At 40.3% G+C, this 11,828-nt stretch overlaps 1 protein-coding gene across 3 annotated transcripts in view; it reads left to right on the top strand.

Moving 5' to 3' along the window:
• The first annotated feature begins 1,333 nt into the window (after window positions 1-1,333).
• gab1 (GRB2-associated binding protein 1) overlaps window positions 1,334-11,828 on the top strand; it is a 152,620-nt gene continuing 142,125 nt past the window's right edge. For all 3 annotated transcript variants that reach the window (XM_034189099.1, XM_034189098.1, XM_034189094.1), the window contains exons 1-2: window positions 1,334-1,788; window positions 1,880-2,034. In XM_034189099.1, the coding sequence (XP_034044990.1) occupies window positions 1,963-2,034 (72 nt within the window). In that variant the 5' untranslated portion in view covers window positions 1,334-1,788; window positions 1,880-1,962. The remainder of the gene's footprint in view (window positions 1,789-1,879; window positions 2,035-11,828) is intronic.

The raw sequence follows: 11,828 nt of genomic DNA, 5'->3' as shown, positions 1-11,828 counted from the left end.
AATACCTTTAGATTGCAGGAAGTCAGCCACCTGTTGTTCCACTGAGCTGGCCTCCTGCTCACTGGCCTCCCCTCCGCTGTCTTCTGACACCGCCCGTGCGTAGGATCGATGTTTAATATGAATTCCTGTAATAATAACGTCGTTCATCCTTGTGTACTGTTCCAACTCTGCAACACGGTTCTCCAGGTGCACCAGACGCCGGTCTTTCTCGGCATTCTGGATCCGGAGAGCCTTCACTTCTTCCACCAGCTCCATAATGGATTTCTGCTGCATTTTAACAACAGAGATTTCCTCAGACAAAAAGTCCAGGGACTTTTTGATATCGTCTCCCTCCTCCGCCGTCAGTGCCATGGTCAGATAAATCCGCGCTGGCACCTCGGTAAAGCCGCGCCGGTGGATGTGCGCTGAAGCCAAGAGTAACGAGGCTGTTTGTTTTAAAAATGTAAGGAATAGAAAGTACAGATACTTGTGTGAAAATGTAATAAGTAGAAGTCGGAAGTAGGCAGAAAAATAAGTAATGGAGTAAAGTATAGATACCTAAAAAGTGTACTTAAGTACAGTAACGAAGTATTTGTACTTCGTTACTTGACACCTCTGCATAAATGGAACACATAATATATATTTTGCAGCCGCGTCATAAACGATTTTGGAACTACATGTCCCATGTTTAAAGCTCGTGGGTTTTCCCTGTACGCCGCCGCCTCCCTGGATAATCCTCTACAAATGGTAGTAAAGCACGCTGCACACATATCCGGTAGTAACTTTCAATTTAAAATGAGCTTTATTCTGGCAAAAATAAATTACATGTACATAAAATTTATTACACAATACAGTAAAGCTTACAAAAACAAGGAGGCTTAATTACATTGTGGGTAAAGGCTAAATAAAACCAATAACTAAACGTAGACAACAAACATTACATTTTAAAACATAAATAATTTAAGATAAAACTAAAGAATACACAATTCTCCAGTTTCTAACCGAAAAACCAGGTAGTTATTTATTTATTTATTTATGTATTTATTTATTTACCCAAGAAGGCCTTTTGAGATTAAAAATCTAATTTTCAACCAGGTTCTAGTTTAAGACAGGTGGCGGCAAGATCGTCACAGATAACCAACAATAAAAAAAATACATACAAGTAAAATATCATAACATTTGCAATGGAAAGTTACAACAAAAATCCTGTACAAGTTCAATATAAATACGCAAAGAAAAATATTTGCACACCTGCTGCGCAAGCATAGTAGTTTATTTTGAAAGTACGACGTGACTATTTTCGCAACATCCGTTAATTTGACACAACCTCGCTCCAGTGGAGGGTGAGTTTTTTTTTTTTTTTTAAGGGAAAGACGGAGCCACCCTGTCAATCACAATTAAGGAACCATGGGAGTAAACTGCTAGGAGAGATTGGTAGAGTAGCTGTGTTTACGCTCAATATCGTTTTAATTTGGCTGTCGGCGACAACTATGCGCCGGCACGCTGTGGGACATTTGATCCGTCCGGTTGGGATTCGCTCCACTTTGACGGGAATTAGCATGAAGCGACACACAGAATAGCAAAAACTTGACTTTCAGTTGTCTGTGCGTGTTTTTGCCCCACAGCGTTGCAGTTAAAGCAACAAAACAAACAAAAAAAGTCACCATTTATATTTGTTGTAAAGGTGGTGTCGCGGAGGCTTGTATTCACTCCAGGCTTTGGATAAACGAGGCTGTTTGACTACAACTCGAGGAAAATCTGGTCCGTGCATTTCACGGTCTGCTTCTGTCGTCAGAACAACGAGTCACGGTATTTACAACTTAAGAACACTGCTTATCCACTTCTAACTTTACACCTTTCCCTTAAGTCGCCGTTAGAATAATGTGTTTGTGTTTTTCAGGTGGGAGGGAAAGCGCTGCCGAAGCAAACAAAGCTAAAAGCTCGCCTGCCCTGGAAGTCCAGGGGCGCCGGAAAGCAGCAGCTATGAGCGGCGGAGATGTGATGTGCTCCGGCTGGCTGAGAAAGTCTCCTCCGGAAAAAAAGTTGAGACGTTACGTAAGTGTACTTTAAACCTTTACTTGTTACGCTGTAAAACGGACAAAATCCGTGAAACGAAGTGCACTTGACTCCCTTGTGTTGACGTGCACGTTAAGGTTTGGGTAGAGTGGTCTAGGCCGCATGTGAGGTGCACTTCAGCGGCTGTTTTTCCTGCCTCTTACTCCAGGCCTCCCACCCTGAGCACAGTTTGCTGAGGAATTTTAGTTTTGAGATTCAGGTCGATTAGTGTTCTCACTCGAAACAAGAACACTGTAACTGGAATGCATTTCTGTAGTGGTTTTCCATCTGAAGTAGTCGTTCAAAGTGCTTTACAGTGATGTTTCACATTCACCCATTCACATACTCGCACTGTACTGCCATGCAAGGTGCTCAGGTGCACACTGGAAGTGATTTGGGGGATTATTGGACCTTGCACAAGGGCTGTTTCTGTTTTGATAAGGAGTTGAACCGATGTCTGGTCATCCATCCACCTTTCTAAAGACCCTGACACACCTTGACGATTTAGCCGGAGTATGCCAGTCGTATTAAAACATTGGAATAAGTCTAATAAGTAAAGGGTAAGTATTTTATAGCTAAGAGCACGTTGAAGCTCGCTGATGTACGTTCTTTTATGTCAAATGAATGGCTTCCTTAAAGTAGATGTAAAGTCCTTGTGACATTTTTTTGTAAAATATTTTTCTAAAAGGTTACTTTTTTTTTTTTGCTCTCCATTTTGTCTGAAATGTTCAGGTGCTGTGCTTTGGTAGTGAAAAGAAAGCCCTGTTGTTGATTCTGTGTGTAGCTGAATAAGCATGCATGCAAATACTACACATACTATTGAGATCAGAAAATTGATCACGGTCATGATCATATATTATACAGTAATTATTTGACAGATTTATGGCTACATTCATTCAAAATTATTTGCACAGGATCGTGTGGACATATTATTTACAGGTCCAGAGGTGTGATGCATGACATCGATATTGGAAATGTGCATACCCCCAGTGTACCTTATGTTTGGTTCTTCTTTTTCATCAGTATGACCTTGGTAGGGGTAAGGAGCTCCAGGACATTGTCGTCACCTCCGTCGTCCTGTAGATTAGCTGCTGTTTTGTTCTTACTCCTCCTGCAGCAGGTCGCGCATTTACTGTAATGTTATCAAAAAGTCACACCCTTTTCCCGCCATGCTGACTCTCCCTTTGACACAGATGTTGGTTAGTCTGTCACAACCTCTGCTGTTGGCTTAATAGGGGAGCATCAGTGCCCCCCCATTCTGTGTTTAGTACAGAATGTCATAGTGGAATAACTGCACAACATCCCCACCTTGAACAGGCTGTGAAAACTGAGCTTCCGTGCTTTGCAAAAGGAAGCTGTATATGTATGCTGATAAATTTTTCTTATTTGTGAGTTTGTGAATGTTTGGCGTTGAGTGAATGGCATGAGAGTTTGTAAAGTATCTGTGTAGCATTTGGGGAGTGTTCTCCCCCCAGAATGGCTTTGCACTATGGTGCCACCTAAAGATGTAGCACTGGACTACGGTTTTGTTTGACATCATGAAAAATGGTGCCCCTTGCATGTGGACAGTCGTTTTGTTTTAGAGTCACATTATGATGTGAGAAGGGGAATTTTTATTTATTTTTTTTATCTTCCAAGAGAATGAATACAGACAGGGGTCAAATTAGTACGTGCATGTGCTAGTTTGTGCACATATTATTCGAGCGGTGCATGTAATTTTATACTGCACTAGCGCTGGTGCAAGTAACTTTATCCAAGTTTATCAACTATAAGCACCAGTAGAATGAACCAGTAAACAAATAAATAAGGGGCAGGGCCGGCCCAAGCCTTTATGGGGCCTTAAGCAGAATTTCATTTGGGGGCCCCCCTACCATCATGTCAGCACCAGATGCCTCATTATTCCATAGGCTACACTGTTATGTCTGCAACATACCCACAATCATTAGCATTATTTGTAATTATCTTACATCATACAGGTGTCATTCTTGTTTTTAACCTTAAAGGGGTTGCAAACTCATAAATATGTTTTAATTAACTTCTACATACAGAGTAATGTATAAGTATGGTTCATTAATTTAACTATTTGAAAGTAACATAAGCAGGCAGGAGACTACATTTATAGTAAACACGTTAAATAGTTTAATTTCTTTCAGATGTGCAATGGTGTGTAAAATGTTCAATATCTAAATACAAAATAGAATCAAATGACATTCACATTCTTACAGAAAAATAAAGTTGTAATCAAAATTAAATACAATACTTAAATCTCCAAAATGAACATAGAAATTCAGAACATAACAGCAATGTGTGTGCATAGCAATGCACAAACATTGCACTGGGGCTATTGCTTTAACTTTGGCCTGCAAACCATTGAGAGCTGAGCTACTTTTCCCCACCTTTTGCACCAAATTAATCTGAGGAGTTGATCTGCCCTGCTGTTTAACTCTAAGTTTTTCTTCGTAAGGAAGACTATCAAATGGCGTCGCCAAAATCTGGTCCACAACATTCAAATTGTCTGCCATTATGTGCAGTTTGCTACCTAGCTAGCTCGCTAGCTGGGACTGGCGCGAGGCTAGTGTGAAGTGTGTCTGCCTGTGAGTGCTTTGTGACGGTGGAGGAGCTCAGCAGCACCCGCTGCTCGGTAGGGACAGAAACTGCGATAGAAGTCAGAGTGATAGAAGTCAGTCTCCAAACACAAGCAGCTACAAAAAAACCCACCAGAAATAGAAGCTCGATTTGTCGCTAGTTGTTTTTAACAAAGAAAATGCCGCTAAGAGGATTAGGAAAGTCTCCGGTTCAGAACAGAATGAAAATGCTCCCACGGATGTTTACACCAAAAGATTGCTGATTCGCTCATTTCGCTGTCAATCAAAAAGGGATTCAGCCAAAGACAGATCATCCAGTCATCATGCAGAAGCTGAGCGTCCGGGCCAGCCGAGGCCAGCCCACTGCCCCATAGACCCCCAGACACGCTGAGCGTCCGATGGGCGGGACAAAGCCCAGCATTTATCCAATGACTCGTCTCGTTTCGCTGCATGCTTTGTGTCACTATTGAACTCTGTGGACGCTCAGCGTCCACACTGTTTAAAGCACTGTGAAGCTGCAGGTTTGAGTGAGAGGGAAGCCGCGTCGTTACCAGTGATAAGAAGCTGATTCTGAACAAAAGTTGAGCGTGTTGTAGCACATATTTAGTCAATGACATGTACACACAACAGTATATATTTGATCACTTATTTTTTGACATTTTAGGGGAAGCTGAGCTTCCCTTGCAGTCTTAGAGCAATTGCCTCTGACTTTAAGACACCTAATGAACTTTACACTAAACGAACGGAGCATTTTTGCAAATAATAACAAAAATTGTAATATTGGACATGCAAACCTACCTTTGTCTTGTTTTTTCTTGTCTTCCAACTTCTTCTTTTATCTTTTCTCCGCTCCAGAGGGATAATTTCTTTTCTGAGACATGACTTGCACTCACTTCATTCCTCACGATTAGTCATCGACCACCTGACCCAAGCGGTGCATCTGAATTTGCCCAGCGGTGGCAGCAGCCAACAGGAGGCATCAATTAACCTAGTATTGGTATTTTGTCAAAATGAATTTGTTTTTTTCGGGTGTAATACAATTTCATTTCAATTATTCAATATTATTTTAATTTCATGTATATATTTACTTTTTTTAATCACGTCTCGGGGCCCCCTGGTGGCGTGGAGGCCCTAAGCGACCGCGTAGTTGGCGTATGCCTTGGGCCGGCTCTGACGGAAAAAGAAAACAATTTCCAGGGTGTTGTCTTTGTCTTCCCTGCGTTTTATGACTCACACACGGAGCGAGTTGCTGTGCTCTATTTGTTGTGGAAAGCTGACAACGTTGCCAGCGGTGCCATCCCTGGGTTCACAACATCCTCATGAGATGTTCCCAATTCAGGGAGTTTACTTATTTGCTACTGGTTCACAACATCCTCATGAGATGTTCCCAATTCAGGGAGTTTGATTATTTGCTACTGGAGCTGCAGGAGCTCCAGTTTGAGGACCTCCTGTCCCGTTCGCACGTGCACATGTAAACAAAGAAAAGGAAAAAAAAACTGGCTCCCGCTGTGGTTCCTCGCTCTCTCTCCCCTCAAACTCTGTCATTGTGTTATAAACTTGTCACCATTTGTGTTATTATACATCTGTGTAGTTAATAAAATTATCTTCACGGGCGATTCGTTCGCGCGTGCACGTGGAAAAAAAAAACTGTCTGCTGCCGCTGCTGCTGCTCTCCCCTCAAACTCTCCCCGGAGAGGAAGAGTCTGACACATCAGAGGAGGAGTTTTAAGGTTGATATAAGACTGACTTTTGGTTGTGGAAGTAACTTTTTTTGGTGCAAGTAATTTTTTTGTTTGTTACTAGCACCAGTGCAAGTAGGTTAAAAAATGTATTTCGACCCCTGACAGAGGTATCAACCATTGCATTTTGGTGTAATTGTTATGACATCAACATGTATTCGCAGCCTCATAGGGATGAAATTACTTGCCAAGCAGCACACTTTGAAGATGAAAATAGTCTTGTTCATAACAAGATGATTATTAAAGGGATCATGTAGTGCAAAAAAGTTGATTTTTTTTTTTAATCTACATTTTAGCTTTAATATTAAGCATCTCAGAAGTCTCACGTTTGTCTATCACGACATTCTCCCGCTATAAGCATTATTTAGGCCTCACAGTTTATTTGGGACCTCTGTGAATATGTAACAGAAATCACCCCATCTTGACCAAAATCAGAAGTCTATAACTGCTTTATTATATGGTAAACAAGAAAATTGGGAGTTTGTCAAACATACTAAAACTGAAAAATCAATCTCAAATTTCAACTCTTTATTATTACTGTCATACAGCACCAACTGACATCCCATTGATCGACTGGAGATGCCTGTTAAGTCCGTAACGAAGAGTCATCAGGCTTGTTTTCTGATAAAGTTCGCCATTCGCCTGTCTAGCTTCCACGTAAAATCGACCGAATACTGTGTCAAGCATCCGTCTGTCATAAGTTTCAAAGTTGGGCGCATGTCCCTTTTCAGTGACGTACTTGCGAAACAGGTTGGCTGCTGACTGTATTTCTGCAGGTGTTCTTTGCATCTTTTTTGTGTAAAATTTGTTTTAAGTCAGCATCGCTAACAGATGCAAACCTGTCTTCTGCCATCTTGTCAACAAACTGACAGCCAAAGTAGGCGTTGTATCGCGTTATTTGATTGGTCGTTGTCAATAGAAGGTGTCGCTCGATTAGCTAGCGCTACGCTGCACGTGAGGTGTACTCAATTCGCACTCGCTGTCTATTCGGCTCCACCAGCGGTCAACTTGGCATGTGGTACAGCTCGGAAAGTGGCGAATGGGCCAATTAGAAATTGGCAAATTCCCATTCCAGAAAATAAAACCCATTGAATACCCATTCTTAGATTTCATTGATCTCTTCAGTCATGCTTACTTCAACTGGAACAAAGTATTTTGGTCTTTCTTCTATAATTACTATACAGTGGCACTTAGACTTACTTACTCTTCTTGTAAATCCTATATTGTCCGTGAGAGCATTTGTGCCGGAACTTATCTTCAGGTTCTGTTTCATGAAGTGGATAAGATTCTAAGACTTCTCCTGGATGGGATGCCAGTCTGAAGCAGGTTCTCCAGTCAAGGCTGGTACCCATTTTCAGCTTGGTGGACTGAGACAATGCAGATAAGGGTCTTGTCCATGGACACAGGCAGGTAATTTGACTGGGAATAGGGTTCTGCATATTGATAGCCTAACTCTCAATCCCACCGAGTTCCCTGCTTTACACTTAGACTTTCAACTGGTTTTAATCTTTCCCCCGAGTGTAATATTTTTACAAGGATTTTGTGTTGTATGTCTTGCAACATGGTCAACTTTGTGATTTGAATTTTGTAGTTAGTTATTTTTGCTTTATTTTTCAAAATAGGAGCAGTTTAATAGTCACACCACTTTGTAGAAATCAAAATGTTGTAGAATAATGTGAATCCTGAAGAGGAAATCGGAAGGATGGCGTTTCACTGACTGAGTTGGTCTTACCTCTGAATAAGTCCCATTTCCACACTCGGCAGCAGTAGATTATAAACTGGGGCTCTGTGTACTTGATTAATAACTCGGGTTAAAGTTTGACCCTGAATCTCAGGTGCTGAGTGTAGGCGTTCAAAGGTGAAATTTGGGCAGCCCAAGTCATCATGTATTAAACGTATGATAGGAAGTGTTCTCTGGTGTTGGGAGATTTTCAGTGAAACCAACACTCTTCATTGCCTACTGTTGTAGTCTTATATAGTCTTGACTTTATCAGTGTACCCATCTTAAACAGTGTGGGATATAAATTAGCCAAAATAACGATGAATCTTTAGTCCAGGCAAACCACAGGCATATAATTATTGTTGATATAGTTATACTTTTTTCATCTGAAATTGTATGTACTTGTCACCTATAGAGCTATCTTCCATTTCACTTATTGAGATCTTCTTATGGGGTCTGCTTGGAATCCAGTTTGGTCTAATGGTGTTTGGGCAGTCTCTGTCTTTTGAGCATATTAATTTTCCAAAGCTGCTGAACTGTCAGAACAGTTTTTATCCAAGTTATTTGCATCAGAGCATCTGCAAGAAGTAGGGATAGGTATTGATTTTTTTTTTTGTGTGTGTGTGTGTCTGTATTGAAAAGTCATGTGCAGAAAATTTATAGTCTTTCACAATTAAATGTGGTTTATAAGTCAGATACTAGACTTTTCTTCCCCCCCAATAGTTTCAAAGTGACCTGAACTAGTTATTACAGATACTTGCAAGAATGGCATAAATAAAAACATGTTAGTGTTAAAGAGCTACTGACTTCAGGTGTACAGATTAGAAAGATTCACGTGTACTGATGAGGTTTAGTTGTCTCATTTTCTCTTCTGTTTGGTTTTAACTGGTTTATGGAAAGGGGTCATCAATGGGGTGAGGGTAAAAAATAGGTTCTCTGATGCATTGCAGTGCGGGTGATCCTGAAGTGATTCACAGATATCTGTAATCGATTTTCTAAATGTTAATTGTGGAGGTAGGAACGCAGGTGCTGGCTGCTGTTAATGTGGACTTTTCATATTCCTAATGTCATTTTTTGTCTTTAAAACCAGTAGTGTGCCTTTAATGCAAGTACACTTATGATACAACCTCTGGCAAAAATTATGGAATCACCGGCCTCGGAGGATGTTCATTCAGTTGTTTAATTTTGTAGAAAAAAAGCAGATCACAGACATGACACAAAACTAAAGTCACTTCAAATGGCAACTTTCTGGCTTTAAGAAACACTATAAGAAATCAAGAAAAAAAAATTGTGGCAGTCAGTAACGGTTACTTTTTTAGACCAAGCAGAGGGAAAAAAAAAATATGGACTCACTCAATTCTGAGGAATAAATTATGGAATCACCCTGTAAATTTTCATTCCCAAAACTAACACCTGCATCTAAAAAAAAGAGTGATCACACCATGGAGAGCTGTTGCACCAAGTGGACTGACATGAATCATGGCTCCAACACGAGACATGTCATTTGAAACTAGGAGAGGATTATCAAACTCTTAAAAGAGGGTAAATCATCACGCAATGTTGCAAAAGATGTTGGTTGTTCACAGTCAGCTATGCCTAAACTCTGGACCAAATACAAACAACATGGGAAGGTTGTTAAAGGCAAACATACTGGTAGACCAAGGAAGACATCAAAGTGTCAAGACAGAAAACTTAAAGCAATGTCTCAAAAATCGAAAATGCACAACAAAACAAATGAGGAACGAATGGGAGGAAACTGGAGTCAACGTCTGTGACCGAACTGTAACAAACCACCTAAAGAAAATGGGATTTAACATACAGAAAAGCTAAACGAAAGCCATCGTTAACACCTAAACAGAAAAAAACAAGGTTACAACGGGCTAAGGAAAAGCAATCGTGAACTGTGGATGACTGGATGAAAGTCATATTCAGTGATGAATCTCGAATCTGCATTGGGCAAGGTGATGATGCTGGAGCTTTTGTTTGGTGCCGTTCCAATGAGATTTATAAAGATGACTGCCTGAAGAGAACATGTAAATTTCCACAGTCGATGATATGGAGCTGCATGTCAGGTAAAGGCACAGGGGAGATGGCTGTCATTACATCATCAATAAATGCACAAGTTTACGTTGATATTTTGGACACTTTTGTTATCCCATCCATTGGAAGGATGTTTGGGGATGATGAAGTCATTTTTCAAGATGATAATGCATCTTGCCATAGAGCAAAAACTGTGCAAACATTCCTTGCAGAAAGACACATAGGGTCAATGTCATGGCCTGCAAATAGTCCGGATCTTAATCCAATTGAAAATCTTTGGAAGTTGAAGAAAATGGTCCATGACAAGGCTCCAACCTGCAAAGCTGATCTGGCAACAGCAATCAGAGAAAGTTGGAGCCAGATTGATGACGAGTACTGTTTGTCACTCATTAAGTCCATGCCTCAGAGACTGCAAGCTGTTATAAAAGCCAGAGGTGGTGCAACAAAATACTAGTGATGTGTTGGAGCGTTCTTTTGTTTTTCATGATTCCATAATTTTTTCCTCAGAATTGAGTGATTACATATTTTTTCCCCTCTGCTTGGTCTAAAAAAGTAACCGTTACTGACTGCCACAATGTTTTGTTTTTTTTCTTGATTTCTTATAGTGTTTCTTAAAGCCAGAAAGTTGCCATTTGAAATGACTTTAGTTTTGTGTCATGTCTGTGATCTGCTTTTTTCTACAGAATTAAACAACTGAATGAACATCCTCCGAGGCCGTTGATTCCATAATTTTTGCCAGGGGTTGTACAACTTTGTTACAGCTTTTCTGTTAAATACTTTGCTGAAGGTGGACTCATTCTGTTGTCTCATAAAGGACTAAGAAAGAATGTACATGGATTATTTGCTGACTATCACAGCTGATCTCCTACAATCATCTCCACCATTTTCATTATAAAATCATAAAATGTGCTGAGTGGTGGCGCACATGTACACGCAGTTTGTCCAGCTGAAACCAAAGTATAGTTAAAAGGAAAATGTGTGCCCATGATAACAGATGCCATGATTTGTGCAGTGTAGCGTGTCAACACATCAGTAGCACAACAAAGTTTATCCATTATGACATGCGCTGTTTTAATTATTTTTACACAACTACAATGTGCATTAGTGCAGCATGGCCAGTGTGCACATCTTCTCGGTGAGGTTCGCACGAAGAAGCTGCAGATGTGAGTTTGACCTTTTTTATTTATTTATTTTGAGTGGTAGTCAGACTAATCGCACACTTACACAGGTAGTTTTAGCAGGTGGGCAACAGCCCCAGTCTCGTTCCAAGTCATCATTTATTTTCCTTCAAGTGTACGCAGATTATACTGAGTATCCCACATATTTTGTAGAATTAGCTTGTATTGCATTCATAATTGGACAAATTAATATTTGCCAAGTATCTACAAGAGTACATGGAATTTGACTCCGGTTTGAGCTGCGTTCTCTCTGTACAGGCATGTATAACAGTTGATACTTGTGGCATTGTCTATTTTTAAAACCCTAATCTTGAACCACGATTGCTTTTTTGCAAGATTTTTCTCAGCCATAATCAAAACGATAAACTTTGTGGTTTTCAGTTTTATTGATTCTGTAGTTCTCATCTGCTGCTTCTTTTTTTCTCTTGTTTCTCTTGCTTTGCAATCAGTAACATTCCCTTGAGGTCTTCCTGTCATACCCTCTTTAACAGAACAGTTTGAGTGGCATCATTATAATCTCTGCAATGCATTA

The sequence above is a fragment of the Thalassophryne amazonica genome, chromosome 15 (assembly GCF_902500255.1).
Source record: "Thalassophryne amazonica chromosome 15, fThaAma1.1, whole genome shotgun sequence".
Lineage (NCBI taxonomy): Eukaryota > Metazoa > Chordata > Actinopteri > Batrachoidiformes > Batrachoididae > Thalassophryne > Thalassophryne amazonica.
This window is presented reverse-complemented; position numbering and strand designations above follow the sequence as displayed.